This window comes from Apostichopus japonicus, chromosome 8 (assembly GCF_037975245.1).
Source record: "Apostichopus japonicus isolate 1M-3 chromosome 8, ASM3797524v1, whole genome shotgun sequence".
Taxonomy (NCBI): domain Eukaryota; kingdom Metazoa; phylum Echinodermata; class Holothuroidea; order Aspidochirotida; family Stichopodidae; genus Apostichopus; species Apostichopus japonicus.
The window spans coordinates 16863731-16885515 of record NC_092568.1 but is presented as its reverse complement, the minus strand read 5'-3'; the positions used below and the strand labels follow the sequence as shown (position 1 = coordinate 16885515).

Genomic DNA, 21785 nt, shown 5'->3' with positions numbered 1-21785 from the left:
CGACCTGATACGGTATGCCCTTGCTGGTCACTCAAAGTACCATAAAACACTGTTGTGTAATTTTAGACCCAAAATTTATCTCTTAACTTTAAAATTTAACTTCTTAAATCACAACTAACATGTTATTAAATGGCATAAGTTTGGGCCAAGTTTGTTTAAAGACATTTATTGGTGGGGAATAGATCAGACAAGAAAATTTCAAATGGAACATGCAGTATTGTTCAAATGAGGATTAAAGAATGTTGGTAAGAATTTAGTTCTGTCCTGCAGTATAAGATGAGGAGTAATGTCGCTTCATGGAATTGATTGATCGCAGATTATACTTTCACTATATGGAGCTACTAATAACCAATCACAAGCTTTAACTGCATGTCTACTCCAAAGCATTTGTTATGACCTATAAATAGTTAACTTGAAATGATCTTAAAAACAAAGAAGCTAAAATACGCTCAGTAGTTGGAGAGACAGCAGGTTGCAAAGTCGCTGCGTGTATTCTACGTTGTAAAACAAAGGTCTAAACTTTGCTTGCGATTAGTTTTCTAAAAGGGGTTGCAAAATTATCAAGAGAAGAGAGTCCTCTTTGCTTTCAGCTGTGAGAGTCTGTTGTCCTACTCATGGATTGCATCCGTAGAATACCTCATCATAGGAACTCCCACAGATGCTAACTACATATTTATCATTCTCAAGAGACATTGAGGCAAAGTTTTATAAACATTCAGATCGAGATTATGACAGAGAGTACAATACAAAGAATACCTTACATTAGTTGTTCCATTACTGCAGGAAAACCCTAGGAGTTTTGTTTAATGGTCAATTACGTAAACTCCCTCCCCCTCTCTCCCCCACTCATAACACTTACCTGTCTCCTTTACCTACGCACACCTACTAACCTATTCTCCTTTACCTACGCACACCTACTAACCTAGTCTCCTAAGTTACCTACGCACACCTACTAACCTAGTCTCCATTACCTACGCACACCTTCTAACCTAGCCTAACAACTGGTAGTAAGGTCTTTGACAACTTCTCGCCTTGAGGATTACAGTGGCGGGTTTACCTGATATAATTCTGATGTTGACTTTGGCTAGATTGTGACATATCCATGTGACTGACCGATTTACTTCGCCTCGACTGGAATGAGCGTTGGTTCACAGCCGGTGGAGGCTGGTGTTTACCCTGATACGAGTGGCCTCTGCTCCATGAGCCAGCAGACCCATTATGGCCGAGGGTTTGAACATGATCCCGGTCTTCGTTAGAGCTACGTACTGACGACTGGCTCTTCACAGACGGCGACCTCCCTCTGATTCCTTGATGAGGTGGAGGGTACTGGAAGTTGGTCATGAGGTTTGTCTGTGACAGTGAACGTTGTTGAGACATGCTTCTCTGAATATCAACACAGACACTCACCAGAACTGTTAATTCCCAACAGAACTAAGTCTTATGATGATCCTTCCCAATATATTAAGCAAAATGAAAGTTTTCATTCTTTTTCCTGAACAAGTTCCAAGTATTCACTGTGCACACACACAAACTACTCTGTCATACGAAAAGGAAGTTGGCATCCCATACAACAACATCTCAAGGTACATCATGAAGTGAGGACTTTCCTCTACAACGTGAAATTTATCTATAGCAAAAAATGGTAAGTAACTCAATGAACAGACTTTCAATATGCATGGACTCCCTCAGGAAAGAGATGGTCTGAGCGGGCGGACATGGAAGCAAGGAAGCGATCACTTAGTGGATGTCAGATAGAGATGATAAAATACTGGATGAGTTCCCCCTGGTGACCTTTGACCCAGCAGTGAGTCATGGATCAGTGACATCTCCAAAACAGTGTCTAACATCATCAGTTAATCTGAGTCTAAAAAGACACATACATATAAAACTGTATGTATGTATGTATGTATGTTTAAAGGCATGCCAAGGATGTCTAGTCAGATTCTATATGTCATTCACATTTGACATGCCTGCTCTTTCTATTACCTACCCCAAAGTAAGATGGTTATGACATTACCCTATGACTTCCTCTAGAAACTTGAAACCATGGCAACCTCTGAAGCTTCCAGGTATAAACAACTAGCACTTCAGAACAGGTGTGATATGACTAATACTCCATTCAATCAATCACTTGCCAAATACTCAGACCAAAACATTTATGACTTGTAAGAAAGTCGACAGAGAGTAATTCATGTTTTGTATTTTGTTTCCTTCTGACTTGGAAACTTTTATACTTCGGTAACACTTCTTCACTGGAGTAACAGTGTATCAACGATATATATATCCAAAGTGGATTGCGTATGAAGCCAATTTGTCTCCAATGGAAACCGCAAGCAGGTCATTGGAAGGTCACACCCTTAGTCATGGTCATGGTGTGATCACCACTGGTCACTCGAGAGCAAAAATGCTGAAGATATACTATCTGTAACGATACTTAAGTGGAATACAAAAGAGTACTGGTAACTTGATAAATTATCGGCCAGCATTCCATCACTAATACCGTTGTTGCTGTGAGTGATATTACAGCTGGCACTCGTCAGCAGCCTGGAAAACAATTGAGGATTAGGTACCTGGCTAAACTATTCACGAAAATGGCTATTTTGGCCTAATCAAAACCAAATTGCACAATTTACAGGGTCAAACTGCGGTTGTCCGTACTTCATAGAGAGAGAAAAAAAACTGTAAGCCGAATTATCAGTACCTGGCAGATGCCAAGTTAGTTATAGGCAGTGCTAACATTTTAAGAAAATTTTTGCTGGAATTTTTGACATGTTTTTCTATATTTAGCAGATTCTGCTGTCAAACAAGATTGTGCAACCCTTTAAAAATCAACCATGAAATGGTATGATATGACAATTCTGTTGCATTGTATTCACCTGTATGTATAATTCTCTAATTTGAATAAATCATAGTCATACCATATTCTTTTTGAGTGTAACCACTTTCCAAAAACTGAGGTGAAAGGAACCTTATTCATGGTGCCCAGAGCTTAAAAACCTAAAAATTGTAGCAGTAACAACCCATCAGTCCAAAATCCAAAATTTTTCCACAAGAGCTTTTACTAACTGTGATATATCTGACATATAAGTAATAAATATTGGCAAACTGTAATTTTAGACAAAATGTTAGCGAAGAAATTTATGGCTAGAAGGGGGATGCGAATCAGTGACCTCTGGATTACAAGCTCAGTCCTCCATTATTCATTTACATATATAATTATATATACTATCACTTTCTGGGTTGTATCAAATGAAACTGGGCCTTGATGACCACTGGTTACACAGTATGCAGGTACAGTGGCTTCTGACTGGCGCCCCTAGCAAAGAAATGGCTCGATAGGGATCACCACCATCTAAGGGTTGGATAGCTCAGTTAGTAGAGTGCTGGGCTTGTAAACCCAAAGGTCAATGGTTCGAATCCCATCCTAGCCATAAACTTCTTTGCTCTTTTCCATATATCTGAGAGGTATAAATTCTCTGTTTTAAAGGTCTTTAGACCCAACACCTTCAAAAGTACACAAATACAATAGAAGGGTCCATATTGATTTTATACAAACCAGATATGTATTTACTGACACTGGTTTTTGGCAGCTTCTTTCAGACATATTAGGGTCAGAAAAATGTATTAATAAAGAGTAACTAACTTATAGATCTGCATAGAATAAATTGAGTGCTAGATATATGTACAGACATTGGTCTGTCTGCATGGCATCTTCATTCTATTTAAGGAATTGTCTGGTGGAAGATTTTGATACATTGTCCTTGTAGTTATTATTTTTCTCTTTCTAACCATGTAAAAATTGTCGCCATTCGACGTTTTCTTCTTGTAGAAATCTGGTTTTCAAATTCACCAGTTTCTCACCAAAAGTACCGTTTGTTCGAACGCTTCAATATGGTGATTGACGTAGTGCTTGCAGATAGGCAAAACAGGCGACTTGAAGTTAGCACTCCCAATTCCGCAGCAAATAAACTCACGTGTAAGCCCATTGGATTGCCTCATATATATAACGTACATACTCGCGAACGTATATACTACGGTGCTCAGTTGGTGTACTTGTATAGCGTTACACATAGTACACTCACACTCAAACCACAGTTCATTAACTGTTCTTCGAAATCGCTGAAATAAAATTCACGGATCAAATTAACAGTAAAAGGAAACTTGTAAAGTATTCGTTAAACCGAAAGATGTAACTTGGCGGAATCGATGTCATCGCAGAACTGTCCGATTGTAAACGTTAGAGTATCCTATACACGCGAACATTCTTCGCCCTGGAGCTGGATACCGCGATGTATAAACAACGAAGAGCCTGCTGTTAAAACTTATCTTGTGTTACACAAAGACCACGAAACCACCGATCTACTACATATATGGCGGCTTAAGGAGTTTTTTAAATCATGTCTAATTTATAAGAAATTTCACCGGAAATTATTATAGAAATTGATCGAATCGTTGTCAGAGCAGAATGTAGCACTGAGAAGCTCAGGCTTCGCAGAACTGTCCGATTGTCAACGTTTGAGTATAGCCTACATGCGAACATTTTTCGCGTTGGAGCTGGATAGCGCGATGTATAGCCTGAACAACTCAGAGTCTGCTGTTAAAATTTACCTTGTGTTACACAAAGACCACGGAACCAACGATCAAGTACATGGCGGCTTAAGGAGTTTTTGAAAACATATCTAATTTTTAAGAAATTTCACCGGAAATTAAGGAAGAAATTTATCTGTATACAAACGCTGTTTTTGTTGTGATTACCGTATAGGTACTGTGCGGAGGGTGGGTTATGACGCAATCTGCTATGGCAGAGCTGACGTCACGTATTGTACTGTTCAAATCATATTTGAAATGTCTATCGATAACGATTAAAAAATCGTTTCTCTGTCAAACACAACATTAGCATCCTCATACTTTGACAACATGTTTGGAAAATTATTTACTACTTTTTAAGGTAACTTCTTTGGGCCACCAGACAATCCTTTTAAATGAAAGGTGTTTGTGAGAGGTAACTGAATCTCCATGCACATTATCTTCATAGCAACTCGCATGAAATTCAGGTGTACTAGAAACTGCTTGTTGAACAGATCAAAATGTTCTACTGTTCTGTTCTTTCTTCATAGGATTTTAAGGATTTCAGATGAAGTTTTGTGCCTACCCTATCCATGTGAGAAAAGTTGCTATAGTGGCTCCTTATGGGTTTTTTCAACTGGGAAAAACTTTGGAGTTACTTTTCTCAGAGGCATTTAAAGCTTTAATGCACCAAAATGCGAAGAGTATTACTTCGGCTTTAGATTCGACAAGTACAACGTTTCACTAATGACCGAGTTATGAAAAGTATGAGTAGATCTCAGAAAAAAGCCAAATAGCGTTGTAAACTTAGGTACTGGTACGAACCTAACCTTGAAAATGTTGACATAAATTGTACATAGTACACAACTGTAGTACACAACTGTAATACGCTACTGTTCTATACTAACACAAGTGCTATCCATCTACAGTACGTCTGTAAAATGGCCCACGGCTGACTTTCATCAAGTACTTTTCGATTGCCAGTTTTCAGTAGCGCTCCTTACTATGCATGTACCTTAAGAAAACTCTATGTAAGCTACCAAAAGTACCAAGGGTACCGAAACGTAACTCAGTTTGTGCTAATTTGGGCTTGGTTGTTGATACTGCTCAACTACATGATACATGCCATCACTGTCACCAGGATGTCAGATTAACCACAATGATGTTCTACTAATACATATCATACTAACTTACCTTGAGGTTTCTAGCTGGCTAAAATAACGATGTACACAAACAAAAAACAAACAAAAAATGATGACGATAATGATGATGATGATGAAAGTTATTACCTCTGCGGCTGTGAGAGCTTTGTTTCTGCAAGAATACATAGGTCAAATCATTGACAGGTTGTATGACAATGCCATTAACATCCAGTTCATTCAATTAAAAGAAGAGGGAGGCGCATTGACTAGTGTCTTTGCTTCTGTGTCATCGCTGAAGAGGAAGTACTAAAGTGGGATTCAAGTGATTCACGTATGGGCAGAGCTCCAATGCGGGTAAAAGGTTTACAAAAGTCTGCAACATGAACTGATCCGTAAATTTGTTTCCACCCCATCGAGAATCCACTCCTTCCTCCTCATGGAAGTAAATCTCGGTAGGGTATTTTCCCCATTGAGGATATGTTACAGTACTTAGTTGAATACAATATATCAAATGTGGCTAGATCTACTAAGTTAGCCAAACGAATGGGTGGAAATTGAACTGTAAATTTACACGTCACTAAGGCGGTAATTACAGCACTTGGCGTCCGTTCGCATTGGTAGAAAGATCCAAGAAAGTTGGTTTCGGAGGGAGTCTTACTGGCAGATTAAATAGACAGATGCATTATTGAAAATAGTCTTAAAGGTATTTAGTGAACATTTTGTACGTACTAATAGTCTCATTACAGCATCAGATACTTCAAACAATCAGTTCTGTTCGAAAATATTTTTATCAAAGGTTTCCTTACTTTTAAGAACCAATGTTTCTACCCGCAGGAAACTGTACGGTCTTCGAGTTTAACGGTATAACCAATTACGAACTGGAGAGAGAATTACTGTAGCTTGAGGTTCCTTGAAAAACACTTGCTAAAATGTTAATTTAATTTTTAAATTTAGAGTTAGGGAACAACCAAGATTGTAAACTGAATTTAAAACCAACTGAATTGACAGGGTATTTATGTATGACCAAACTAACCTGTCCACCCCCTACAACTGCACTTTATCTTTTCACCTACCATGTAGGCTTACTATACAGTATTAATCAACTGACTAATTTAAATGACTAGAGTAACAACCCTTCAGATATTTATATATGTATACAGTGAATGCTATTTATATATGTATACAGTGAATGCTAATACAAAGTCAGTGAGGAAACCCTGACATAATTTTTTTAGAAACGGCACACGTTCCATCCACCATTACGGCTTAAGTTTCACTAGCTCTAGAGTAAACGAACGACTGATTAAAAATTCTTTACCAGGCAAGAGGGTCAGGTAACTTTAAACAATGCTCAATTTATTACTCATGAAATTGACTAAAGATCTGATACAAACAGTAGTAAATGGATCATACTGCAAGCTGTGGATAAACCAAATTATCTTTGAACTTGCAAGATGCCAGTATTTCATCTCAACATATTTGACAATCTCTCCTCTTCTTTCTTGGGTCACATTCTTATCCAGTAGGAGCCTTTATACAGGCTCCTTCTGCCTCTCATCATCCACATCCTCGATACAATATCATTCCATCGGGAGAGCAGTATTTATTTCTTAATCTCCAATGATAATTTATAGCTAAATATTTTGGAAGTCTGCTATCCTATCTCTCGGATGAAATACAACCCTAGCAAAGCCTTCCACTGAGTAATAAGATGACAGATGATGGGAAGAGTATAGGGGTTTGCTGAGTAGAGGAGAGTATCCGGATATTTGTCACAGAATCTGGACAAATCAAACTATCAACCTGATGGTCCTACATCTTTAGCGACCCTTTCGTGGCTCCAAATGTCTTGATGACTTTGATTATCGAGGACTGAAAAAGATCTTACGTCATTCAGGAAGTATGGCTCGAACGTTGAACAGGACTGATCTATGTAACACTCTCCCCCTCATGTGCATACACAAAGAAACAGATATAGCTAGCGACTCTTTGAGTTAGTGATTGCTGAGCAAGTCGACAGATCACCAAACCTGATGTGATGATTTGCAAACAAAGTTTTTAAAACTTGAAAATGAATAGTTAAAGCCGTTAATGAGATATCTGATCATATAACAAACTTTGACACAGCAAAGATCTATGGCACCAAATGGAGGTCAGTAGGGACATTAACAAAAGTGAACGTATCAAACCGTTTACCGTCAGTCGATGATGCGATGGTAAATTTCCCTCTACACAAGGTACAGTAAATCACTGTTTCTGTAACTTTAGCTGTACTAGTGAATAAGCTACAAACAATCAACAACCTATCCTTGCAAAGACTAACCATTGTTTATCACAGACATCCTTAGTCCACAGACTCCTAACGTTTTCGACGTTCCAAAAACTTACCAGATTTTATGTTTACAAGCAAAGATACTTACCCTGTCCCCTCCTCCAAATCAAAACCCACTTCTTCTTTGATCTGAATTCATCATTTGGTAGACGGGGAGAGTGCAGCAGTAGCGAGGAGACAGGTATATACGCTAGGAATGCAGTAAATTCAATGCTCTAAACCTTCATAGCTGACAAATACTTTTGAATGGTTTATTTTTCGCCCAATCCTATCCCTCGCCCAATGTCTCAACATAATAAGCTCTACCTTATCATTTGATCCTGAACAGACATGGGACAACGAAATACTTCATCATTATTGGTCAACACTGATCATGTGATGTTACAGGCCAAATGTTTGGCAGTCTTGAAAAGGAATCTCTGGCAGTGTGTGATTGCACAACATCTAACTCATCACTCATTAAGTTTCCTTAATTATATGTAATGGATTGTGATAAATTAATATTATAATACCTGGAAGGTTTCTTTTATTTACACCAACATCCACTGATCACAAGGGCTGTCTTTCAAATGAAGCTTGGAAAAAGAGATACCTAAAAAAGAAAAAGAAAACAAGTACATAACATGTAAGGTTGAATACATCATTCCTTATGCTTAATATCAAACTGTGAACAAAAATAGATAAGAGCAATTCTCAAAAAAATGGGGGGGGAGGGGGGAGGGGGGGAGGTGGGGAGCAGATAAGCCGTCTTGATAAATGGCTCCTTGATACTACTAGGAGGTTGTTCAGTTTCATTTTAATGCAAGCTGAGTGCTTGAATGTACCCTGATTGCATAGGTTAGGTAGATACGAAAGTCGTCACGTAAATTGGTGACACCATAAGAGCAAGCAAAGTTGAATACATATATTGTATTTGTACCTCTGTACTGCAATGAACTCTGCAGTGTTGTTAAGTTCCAACCACAGATCAGCTGGGCTGTCTGAAGTTTTGTTCACATTTGATAACACAAGGGGGTTTGTTACTGCAAGGGTGATGGTAATAGTATCCTGAGCCCTTGCATACTCAGGAGCAGACCCTTTTGGGGACAATCCTGACCACATGAGTGCGATCAAGGTCAAAGCATGAATGCTCAGGGATCAATTGAAACAAGATCTCTGGTTTATTGGCCCCTCATCACTTCTGTATGAAAATACACAGAAGTCTACACACTAGTTAACTTGATTTGAAAACAATCATCTTGACATTTCAGCATTTGCGTAAATGCTAATTCAACTTCATTCAACATTGATCCACCACCCATTCTCCGATATGGACATGTTTGTATCGGGTCAGCTTTATACCTCCCTGAAGGAAAACAAGATTTTGATCCCCCTTGTGTTCTCAAATTTAGACAAGTCTGTGGTGCTTCTCAAATAAAACATCTGAATTTTCTGTCATCCATTTTTAAGAGAGTTTGGAGTTTTTGACATGCCATCTGAGCAGAAGAACGCTTGATACCTGTGAGTTAAAGTTACCCATACCTTTTCATTGGCTGACCTTTTAACCTCCAACCAAAATTAGACATTTACAGGCACTGACCGTTATCACTGTAGTTCTAGATTGTAATTAGTATTAGGTTTATACCAAGTATCAGGGTTCATCAAAACAACACATTTGGATTATTAGCTTTACAATGGTATACAAAACACAGGTACACAATGTATGTACTTTGTATTCACTGACACTCATGGTCAACTACACAAAAGTAGCATAGCTGTAATCACCAAAGATGGCAATTAAAGAGAAAGGTTCACGTCTGACCATTGGTGACCATATCTGGACAGAAGAGCAATGTGGAGCACATGTACAGGGCCACAACCACCCTTCACATGCGTATCATAGGCACAGATAGTTCCAAGTCGAAAAACCTTAGATATTGAGAAACATATCAGCCAAATGGATATTATGATACTTTGCATACACACTAATTAGGCCCTCAGTATTGCTGGACAGTCAGATAACTTAATATTCAAACTTCAATAAAGCATTTTACTGCCAACCTCAAGGGGTTTGCCCTAAGACATCATACTGTCTATTGTAAGTACTTAAACATTCCACAATGACTTGCAAAGACAGTGTTCAAAGAAAAGAAAATGTCGGGGTTGGGGGAGTAATTTTGCACACTAGGAGCAATTCTTGGTAAGTTTGTAAATTTAAGGCAGTACTGACGACCCTATAACTTTGGACTATGTGAACAGAGCACAAATCTACCTCCAGTACACTGAGTACAGTAGTTTAACCCGTTGAGATATGTCAACATAGTTTGATGTGTTGAAGCAAGAATGTAACTCCACTAGGAGAGTAAATATTTACATTTCTCAACATCAACACAAAGCATTCTTTCCCTATCACTCAGACCCCACAGGCAGAATGAAGATCTGACTTATTATTAAACTTCCCCCCAAAAAGAAGGGCAGATGCACCAGTTTGCATGGATGCTTGCTACAAATAAAATTGAAACCAGCAAAACTGCAACTTAATCAAGTCAAATACTCTTTGGAATGATTATAACCATGTGACAGCATTATTTGGCACAATGTAAGTAGCTGTCTAAGAGAAAAGGGCTCAGGTGAGTGTACTTCAACATAAAAGAAGTTAAGAAACACACAGAAGTGAAAGTCTGCAGCTAAAGGGTGGATTCCTATATATACAGATTGAAGGACAAATGACATTTATAACAGACAGGGACTTCTGTCGTTGTTTTTAATGGAGAAACTATGTACAGTAGTGTGGAGAGGATAAACTTCATCTGTGTGCGTAACTGAAATTAATATCTGACTGATATGTCCAGTTCTGTCTGTTATGGTAGTACTTCTTAAAGCAGCCATAGTAGTGTTACTCAGATATATGTGGCTCATATCGCGTTTTATCGATATCCGATATCGACTAAGATCCAAATATCTGCTGATACCAACAATTGTGGAAAAACACTGCCCAATGTCCCAAACATTGCAAATATAAAGTAAGCCAATACTGCCAATAATGATCACTGTAACACTAAGTATTAGTAATAACTTCCATCACATTACTCGAGGTCGCATAACCCCCTATCATAGTCAAACGTGGAAGACCTTGGGTTAGAATAACATTTGCAATGAATGGTCCTACTTTTACCTCATTGCTACCTCAAAGGTGAAAATCCCCTTTCCATTTGTGAAGCTAATAAGAGCTCAATATATTAAAGGTACAATAAACATATGATCCTGGAAAAATCAGAAAAAATCTGGATATCTTTCATAGGGTTTCAAACATAAAAATTAGATCAGGGTAATAGGGTATTGGCAAAGTCTTTTGCCTTCACATCTTTTCAAATTTGCAAAGAGAAAGTCAACATTACTGATAAATAGTAAAAGACAATATTTATTGGCTACTTTTAAAAAAAATTGTCAATTCAGCCGCAACATTACTTGCAAAACTATAATAGACTACAATATCCATAACGAGTTAAGAATAACAAAAGGAAAGCATATGGAATATATCCATGATATCCTTATCCCTTACTAATGCTGAGGTTATTTTTCTCCTCTTAACTACCATACATTATTAAGTTTTAGAAACTTTTGTTAGAAGCCCTCTACATAATCATCCCAATGTCAGTTACTGTACAAGGCAATGTTGATCCTTACATCACTCTATGTGCTTCTTGTTGGCAGTCACTATTTAAATGCAACTTACTTTCAACCTTTTCATGACTGTTCCCTAAAGCACTCCTTACAGGCAATTAATTACTGTAAAGGGAACCTTCTTGTTAAACAAGTCGTTGTAATACTCTCTTATCCCACTGCCTCAATCCCTACCCCCTTGGCAGCTACTTAGTATACACTTCTACTGAGTAACTTTGCAGTAGTCCGTAAATTCTCTGACTGGCCAGTTATTTTACAGGGCAATTAACTTTCAACCTTTCCATCACAGCCCCCTATGTTCTCCATATATAGGAAATCAATTACTGTACAGGAAAACTCAATGTCAACCATGTCATCCCAATCTGCTCTTACCCCCCCCCCCCCTCCTCCCCCACTTCATTGGCTATTAGTATACAGGGCTACTGAGTGTCTTTACAATCCTCTGTGATACTCTATTTGGATGTTATTGCTTACAGGGCAACTAACTTTCAACCTTTCATCCCAGCCTGTATCGGTCTTCCTGACATAGGCAAACTACTGTACATGGTGATTTAGCATTATCCCAGGGAGCTGCTACTCTAGAGTAGCAGCTCCCTGATTATCCTAATTCTACTAAACCACTATAGACATCTTCTGTAAAGGACCACTTAGTTTCAACCTTGTGGCCATAGCCCACTATGCTCTCCCCGTACTTTAGGTAGTCTAATGCACAGAGCAAATATAGTTTGAAGTATACAATGCACCGTTTGTAATCAGTCTTAATGCCGCCAAGTTGTTTACATGTCAAAGTACTAAATGTAAATAAATATCGAAATACAACTTACAGCTTTATGATCAAAAATGATACATATTTGGATATCTACTGGATCCACATCTGCACAAGCCCCTCAAAATTTTACTTGGGCTTACGAATGACCAAACTTCTCTATGGGGAGACACATTTGTCAAAATTTGTAAACAGGAAATAAATATCACTTATAGTTTGACTTGGCTATTGTTTACTTTTTGGGGAGAAAGCATGTAAACAAAACTGCAAAAGTTGTGCACATGACCCCAGCTAACCTGATACAAGTTCTATTTTAATCTTATTTGAAGGAAAACATTTCCCTGTAATGTATAAATTTTCAATATCTCTGGATGACATTTCCTTCCTTGTTAGTGTTATCCAGGTTCGTTTCATTTTGCATTATCAAATAAACAGAAGTTACACATACCCGCAATAAAAAAATTTTAAAAAAACAGACTAATATTAGTTAGTCATGCAAAGAAAAATTGGTTGTTAAAGCATGACCTTAACTTGAAACTACAACTAATAGTACTTCTTTGGGTTATTTGCTTTAACCGTCCCTGCTCAGAGGCCCTGGATTCCACCATACTGTAAGTCAATGCATGGCACACATACCAGAAAACTTTTACTGCTCAGGCATTATTACAGATGATTTCATTTAACTGCTTCAAAGTTAGTGCCTCTTAATGCAATGTGAAAGTAACATTCCAGGTGGGGGGTCTTGACTACACTATATTCAATCTTGTGTGTTATGTTTGCTGGACTGACTGTTTTCTACTGGGGGATTGTTACATTGGCAAGTACAAATATAGAATACCGGTTGATAGACACATTTTAAAGCTTATTTTTAATCAATCGTACACATATACAACAAAGACCAACAGTACAATCAGTATTGTCCTCAAATAAGCTAGAAATTATAATAAAAAAGTGGTCACCCCCATTGAAAAGTAACAAAGCAAATTATAGCCACCTACTGTACAAAATGGTTTCCTCATTGAGTCATTAAATTGTGGTAAGATTATAACCCGTCGCCTTGTCTGGGAATAATTTGGATGGTAAGAACATATGCATGCCCACATAATACAGCTAATTTGACTATAAAGCTGGGCTATTACCCTTCCTATTGGTCACCCAACTTTAACCATATATGTTTGGTCAATTAAAATCACCTAATATCTTGAAAATTTGTAGTGTGTTATCTCCAACTGAAACCAAACAACCGGAGTAAATAGTTATACAGCAATATTTCCGAATCCTTTGATGTTAACAGTTTCAACATAGTATTGTAGACAAAATAAACTAAGAGTCTATAATTCTCATCATCTTCCAAGATATAAGTTAACATTTATTATTTTATACTTTAACTAACAGTTGCATCAAATGACATCGTTGCTGTACGACTATAATTTTAACACTAATAGATCTGAACATCTGAGTGAAATGTAGTGATAACCCATCTGTGCGAAATGATGATTAGCCCAGCAGGAAGGCTGCAGCCTACGACCAGCCAAACCCACTGTAGGAAATATATGACAGTAAAGTGAGCATCAATGAATGAATGATAGCTTGATTGGAATTTTATAGCTACAGCGATAACACAGTCAGATCTATTTGAGATCACCGCATGTGGATTTCCTAGTTCTTCGGTGTCTGTTTCACCGGAGTGTCACAAAACCGTAATGTAAGAGGGCAACCAGAAGACTTTATTTATAAAGCACTTCTACTGGTAGGTATTGCACCGGTTCTAAGTGGGTTTACCTCTTAAAGGTCATTGGTATTGCCAACAACTATGCTAAAAAGTCAAATAATGGGCAGTCTTCTTCATGTTTTAATTTACAGCAAGCATTTATAGGTCATTCTTAATGTTGTATGCTGCCCTGGGTTAGAACTTTGTCACATTTTAACCAAATCATGACATGTTTGCACAAAATTTGATACATGTATGTCAATGTAAAGTAACAGATAAATGTGCTTACTCGTTATTATCGAGATATTATAATATTGGCTTGAAAGCAGCCACAGATACAGCTGTATACAGAAATCCAAAGTTGCCACCTGGTTATTAACTTTACTGTTTGTCGGGTGGCTATCCCATTGAAGGTTGGAAAACAATATGGGTTTCTTTGTTTTGTTTTCTTTGAGATGAGAAACTGGATTTCTCCCTGGATAAAACATCCACCTTTGATTTGATTTGATTCAATCGCAAAAATTTTGCTTCCCACAAATTTAGAGATGTTCCTGCAGTAATTCTGTTAGACCAAAGTAAAAGGTATAATGTTTTTAGGTACTTATCCTTCAATTGCCAAAGCATCATTTTTTGGCTTTGCAAGCAGAGGAGCCTGGCCCTATTACAAACATAATGTAGATCTCAATCTGTTTTATTACTTATAAACTTGACCAATTTGCAAACAGGAAGACTTCCTACTTATTCTTTCTCTCAGCAAACACATTTCATTTTAAACATATTCAATATTGCCCTACAAAGTTTTAACAGGTAATATTTAATGGTTCAGGTAAATATATTTAATTTGATAGAGCATGTATCATTAATGATTATAGACTATTGTTGCAGATGATTAACCTTTTTCCAAGTTACACAAATGAAGGTACCATTTTCACATTTACAGAAATCACATTTACACTAAATAGCCAATCAGCACTGTCACCGAGCATTTCTAGCAATTTTTGGAGAATGTGCTGTGTAATAAACTGGTTCTACATGTATACAAAACCTCAAAGTTATACCAACTAACAACCAGCAGTTAGCAGTTTAAGCATTTTACATTGTCCTCACCAAATGACCTTCCATGACCTCTGAACGACTAGTTCACTCGGCAAATGCTTGTGAAAACATTCTCCACAAAATGGAGTAAACCTCCAACAACATGATCAACCATTGAAAAGTTACAACTGCAAATTGTGTCAGTTTAAAAATGGTTATATAATTACATTGCTACCCTTTGACTTCTTGTTGGCATGACTGTATTGACACACAGATGATAGATAAACAAACACATAACTACATAGCAACACAAGATAACAACTGTAAACTAGCAAGCACTTCTCAGGTCAATACACACCTGTTGACAATGTTAAAATCTCAACACTACTCAGCAAAATTGTGTAGCAAAATCTTTGCCAATCAGATATCAATTACTGGTAGGTACTATAAATGCCAACTTATAATGAAACCAAGGAATGAAATCCTTTAGTCAAAAAATGTAAAAGTACATAGCACTGTTGATTTAGAGACAGATCTATAACAGAGGAATGAAAGACTCTTACATAAATCATCTCGACACAACCTGTTCTTGTCTAAAACTGTGACAATAATATTTAAAATTTCTTTTCAAAGTTCTGTAAATATTTCATGTTAATGCACCAACTTATGTATTGATCAGTGAGCCCACAGAAAGCACTTTTCAGATATTGCAGCCATTTTATATTTAAATTGGAACCTGGCAAAATTTTCTCAATCCAACACACAACATTTGCTCAAAGTCAGAAAAGCAGAGGAGGCTACCTACAGTCTCCTGATCTGTTTTGCATGGACTGTCGACAAGAAAGTCCGCAAAATTCAGCCAAATTTAAAATGTGTTATTTCCATTTTGTAGTCCAAACCATATAACTATCATATCATGTTTAAATTTTTTAGTTCCACTTTCAGCATAAATTCTGTTACCTGATCTGGTAAATTAGAAATACAAAATGTAGAAATGTCCTAACCTCTTACAGACAGATTAACCCAAATGTAAAAGATGTGGCCTATTATGTAAATGAAATATATTTTTAGTATCATAGCTATCATTAGGCTTAGATGTATTGAACTAGATCCTGTGCCTAGTATCCTCAGCAGAAGGATGAAGTGATAGGCCTATAGCACTGACTCAAAGTTGCTGTGACTAGGCCAATGCTTTACTCCCATTAGTGGGAGAGTAGCCATGGATACTAGTATTTTAGTACATTCATGTATGTTTACACACAATGCCAACGTTGTATGTACAGTCCAAAGCCTTCAGCCAAGGGATGAAAGCCATGGAATATCTAGTCAATAACAAAATTCATTTTAAAAGCAGCTTTTGGGGTTGATTTTGACGAAAACTTTCATGCTACTTCAAGCTATAATCCCATAAATATGAAGTTCAAAATTAATCTGAGAAAGTTTAATTAGATTTAGAAGTAGTAACTAGTACTGAAGTAAAAATTTGAAAGTAGAGGCAAACATTAATATTCCAATTTGTATGTTACAATTAACTGTAAATTAGCCTTAGCCTAATTTCTCATTTGGTGAAGCAAGGGTGGAGTGTATCTTGGCTTGGTCAATTGCAGTACCTTTTTTAAATTACACCAAACACACAAACTGCTTCAAATTAGGGGCCTAGGCTTGTTTAGTTAGGCTACTCTATTTCTCCTTCGATAGTATGAAGTTCTCTACTGCATGGAAACATATTACCAAAGAAGATGTCATGGTTTATGTTCCAAAGTTAAATGAGGGATCAAGTTGTTTTCATTCTTACTTTGTAGGCTAAGGTTAATGTTGAGTACTATTATTTGTTGGCCTAACGTTAAAATATATTGTAATGTAACACAGTTTGAATGACTACTGTAACGGGTACGATGTAGGGACAGGTTAAGTTATTTAAAATTCAGGCTACAAATAAATATCCGAGATCGTGGGCAACACAATAACAAACTTGTCAGAGGATAAATTTCTTGTCAATTACCATATAAATTTTGAAAATCCTCTACACGCTTATTCCATTCAAGCGAAGGAGTATTCGACCAACAAGGGTTTCGAAGGATTTGTTTACCTCGAGAGGAATCGCTGTGTAAAGTGCACTTCTTGGTGTGTCACCCTAGCTTGTACCACTTCCGCGCTTATTTATCGTAGTACTGTACTGGTACTAATAATGAACAACACACACGCCTGAGATGTAAATCACCAGGCGACGCAGACACTAAATATGTATTCCGCCACCTACTTGTGAGGAGCCGAAACTTCACTTATTCGAAAATTGCAGTGTCCGCGAAACTAAGTTGATGAGGGACAAAAACGAATATAGCATATTCTGCAAGAATTATTTTGGCTTTCGAAAACTATCAAAAGTACTAAAGTGACACGCAACCATTTCACGCAACAATTTCTTTGATATTTTCGATAACTAGAAGCCAGGAATCAACCATGCTCATAAAATATACGAGAAAGTCTGATCCTAACTTTGTATGAAAATAGACTAGTACACGTTTTAAGTTTACATGCAAGCGTGCCCGAACTCCGGCCACGCCTTAAAACTTGAGAAAGATTTGTATTTGCTTAAATTTTACCTGAGCTCTTTGATCTTCCACCGTTTCACAAGGAAGTAGAAGATGGAATGCTTACAGCAAATCGATCACTACATAGCATAACAATTCTTGATTGCTTTCCCTTCTAATCGTATAAAAACAGGAAGTAAAGGTTAGAAGACCCAGTAGGCAATAACTCGGAATGCAAGTACCTCGAACTAAATGGTGATGGTTTCCCGATAGTAATAACATAATACTTTCACTTTTCCTTCGATGAGTCCCAAAGGCATAAGAGAACACAAGGTAGCCAACGATGAAGCACTTAACATGTACCCAGTCATATAACCACATATCTAGTATGATACTCCATGATATCCTGTAGTTGTAGTTAAATAATGAAAACAGTCAGACCGCCAATATTAAATCGTAAAATACAGCATCGATATTGTTTCTAACTTATTACATTATTTCATAAATATAATATGTTACTTATCTTCTTCCATTGGCCAGGACATGGGATACCAGAACACTAAATTCACCCTTTTTTTTCTACTTTCATCGAGCTCGCATGTGACCCGATGCCTTTACCCCCGCAACTCCCTACCGTGGCCCACGGCACCTCAAAAGAAAAACTATCAAAAGAAGTAAAAGGTAATGATAAATACTAACTGCATTGTACGAAAATATTCGATAATTCGACAAGGAAGGGCACTTTAGTACCGTAATGTTTCTTGAGCTATTCCGGTTTTCGAGATAACAAACCTACTCTCCGGCATATGACATCACTCCCAACACCAAAAGTTGAAAATCAATAATAAGGCCGATTGTGTGTATTATGTAGCCTATAAATGACTCTTATTGGACAAACATATAAAATATAAAACAAATCCTCCATAAACAAAATAATACTAAATCACTCCGTAACTGCAATTATGCCAAATGTGTTACAGCATCACACAACAAATGACATCTCTTCGTCGACGCATATTTTGGAGTGACCAAGATGAAGTCCAAGTATCCGACCTTGTTGTCGTTCACTTAAATGTCGATGCCACGATATAGGTTGTTCTGTTAAATAAAAGCCTTTTTAACCTGTTATTAGCATCCTAAACACTTGTGAATTTTATGTCGTGGTATATTGTTACACAGCATCTAGCCAGTTAACATATATATATACTGTGCCACAAACCTGCAGGACACCAATATACGGATATCCTTGTTCATGCGTTATAATTATCCCCCTTCTAATCAAAGTTATATTGCTGAATTATAAAAAGGGGATTATATAGAGATTATCCATGTTTACCCTTTGACCCGCACCGGGGGCCCTATGGCCGGCCACTTGGCATCTCCCCAACATGGCTCCGTGCTAGCACCAGCTTCCATGGCACGCATTCTGTCCCACACTTCCTAATGTCTGGTGACGCCACTGATGAAAGCACTAGGATTCATACACTCAAGGTGGATCTACATACAATGTAAGAAGTTCATCCAAGCAGTATACTTTTGCAGTAATCGTGTTTAGGCTACAGGATTTTCATACTTTGACCTCAAAAAGACTTTAAGTTTGAACCTACCAATATCAATAGGTTTCTGAAACTTTCTAAGGGAGATCGATAAGTATGAAATTATCGTTTTCAGACTTTGACTTCTGTTGACCTGAAATGACCCTTGACCTCCAAATGTCGATAGGGTTCGCGTGCTTTATTGCAGTTAGATATACCAAGTTTGAAATTTATCCAAGATTTGGTCTACTTTACCAGCAGGATATAATGCACCATATTTCAAGGGTGTATAATGCATTGTTGGAGACCGATTAGCTTTTTTGAGACCGATTTCATTGACTTGCCGAGCCAACGTTTCGAGACTAGTATAGCGGAATTCATTTATAATTATAACTATACATTGATTGATTGGGAGACCGGGGATGCCGGGGAGAACGTATTGCCCTCGGACGCTGTCGCATTTTGTGAGCCTTAAATTACCCCAAATCCGGGAAATGTAGACGTATGGGAGGAGCAGAGAGAACGATTTTGTTTGCCTTTTCTTCATTTTTGTTCTATTATTCCTGTATACGAGTGCGGCAACTTACACACACACAAACACCCACACACACCATATCACCATCTCATAGATTCCTTTTGCCTTCGGCAAAGAATAAAAAGTTCTGTCACTTTTCATGAAATAGTTCATACTGGTGACTACAATAACCCCCCCCCCCCACACACACACACACATACTCCGCCCGCCCTCCACAGCCACCGAGTGACCCACGTTCATCCCTTCAGTGTGTGTCGTTTTGTATTATTGTAGAATAAATAGTAATGGAAATGTCAAGTACAGAGAACACTGGCAGCTACATTCCAAATGTATCACATTTCACGGATAAATTATAATAGTAAAGTAGAGCGTTTGAAGAGCTCTCGTTCACGATCGTCACATCATGATAATGTGATCAGTTTCCTAAAGTAGCGGAACACAATTTACATTCAATGGAGTGTCCCGAATATGGTAACAGTTATTGAGATAGGGATTGCAACTAACAGTGTATACATTCCAACTAATACATGCATGGAAAACTACTTTTCATTCTTTCTTTGAGAAAAGTAAAAGGTTTGAGTTTAATGTGACACTTTGCTATCAGAAACTTGTATAATTGACAGCTACAGACACAACTTTTAAAGAAGGATATCTCCGAAATGGAGCAACATGCTGTTTTCTTAGCTGTTTGGACCAGGGGGTTAGGAGCCCGGGGGGGGGCACTGGGTGCACGTGCCCCCACTTTTTCTTCCCAAATAGCAAATGTGCCCTACTGGCAGATAAAATGTCCCCTTTGATGAAGAACTGTTTTTTGATATCTTAAGCCTTTGTTAATTTTAATATTTTATTTTAATTATTTATTTTTAGTCTGTACTGTTTTTATAGCACGGTTAACAATAAACAATCTCAATAAATAGTATTGATAGCATACTAACACATCATATATATTTCAGTGATATGGCCGGTGTGTATCGGTTATAGCATAACGAGTGGTGGTTGTGGAATGAGAAAGTGCCCCTCTGATATTGTGCCCGCCACTTTTTGGAAGCTTCCTACCCCCTGGTTTGGAGTGTTTGTTATTCAAACTTTAACGCTGACAAAACTGAATTCTCGTTGCTAATAAAAATCACGACCAAGACAGGTGCACAACAAAAAAAATGAACCTTTGCTGGACAATAGTTAATCCATGCAAGAAATTTGGGCATCACTCTTAATACAAATTGAACCTTAAGAAACATATCTCAAATATCGTTCAATCATGCTGTGTACACCTCAGAAATATAATATCTTTAAGGCACTGTCGGTCTCGTGAACTAAGTGAACGTTTAATTCATGTTCATGTGACATCTCCTCTCGACTTCTGTAACTCCATTTTTATAGGTCTTCCAAAAACCTAACAAATCGTCTGCAAAAAGTTAACTGGTCTGCAAACTGCTGTTTGAGCAATTAAAGTGCATCCATGTTACCTCCTTCTTATAGATTGTTGCCTGGTTACCAATTGAAGGAAGAATACAATTCAAAATTATTACTTAAGTACATGGCTGCATCTACGGTTTCTCACCAAAATATCTCGGTGAAACTAATTCAAACGCCATACCCCGTCATGTTACTTTACTTGTTCCTCAAACTGTTGGTCTTACGTATAGTAAGCGTGCTTTTTGTATCTCTTGTCCAAAGTCATGGAATTCCCTTCTTAATTATCTAAAATGCGTACCCAATAAATCACTTTTCATGGCTAAGCTGAAAACGTACCTCTTAAATAGGTATTTTTGCTGATTTTGCTTGGTTTTGTTTTGCCTTGTTGTACGTCGCTTTCGACAACATTTGCTTATAATTAGCGCTTTTTAAGTGTTTGGTATTATTATTATTATAAAGGCTATAGTAATGTCACGGTTGAATTTTGTGTCTCCTTTCACCAATGCGCGTATTCTTGTACTGCGCCCTCAGTTTGAATGCCTCAGTACATCAT

At 37.5% G+C, this 21785-nt stretch overlaps 2 protein-coding genes across 5 annotated transcripts in view; one reads left to right on the top strand and one right to left on the bottom strand.

The window, feature by feature from the left end:
* Positions 1 to 17895, bottom strand: part of LOC139970760 (uncharacterized) — a 79935-nt gene extending 62040 nt beyond the window's left edge. Inside the window, exons 1-2 of one of the 4 annotated variants that reach the window (XM_071976729.1) lie at positions 17819 to 17895; positions 8553 to 8632 (exon numbers count right to left, since the gene is read on the bottom strand). Coding sequence is in view for 1 of the 4 variants with exons in the window: in XM_071976723.1 (XP_071832824.1) it covers positions 1058 to 1377 (320 nt within the window). In the remaining 3 variants the exon portion in view is untranslated. Of the gene's footprint in view, positions 1 to 1057; positions 1876 to 5855; positions 6011 to 8552; positions 8633 to 17217; positions 17392 to 17818 lie in introns of those variants that run through there. The other 3 variants (XM_071976727.1, XM_071976731.1, XM_071976723.1) reach the window with 3 other exon arrangements.
* The window catches only part of LOC139970759 (tRNA (adenine(58)-N(1))-methyltransferase non-catalytic subunit TRM6-like), a 244428-nt gene that overhangs the window by 44809 nt on the left and 177834 nt on the right, over positions 1 to 21785 (top strand). The window lies entirely within an intron of this gene.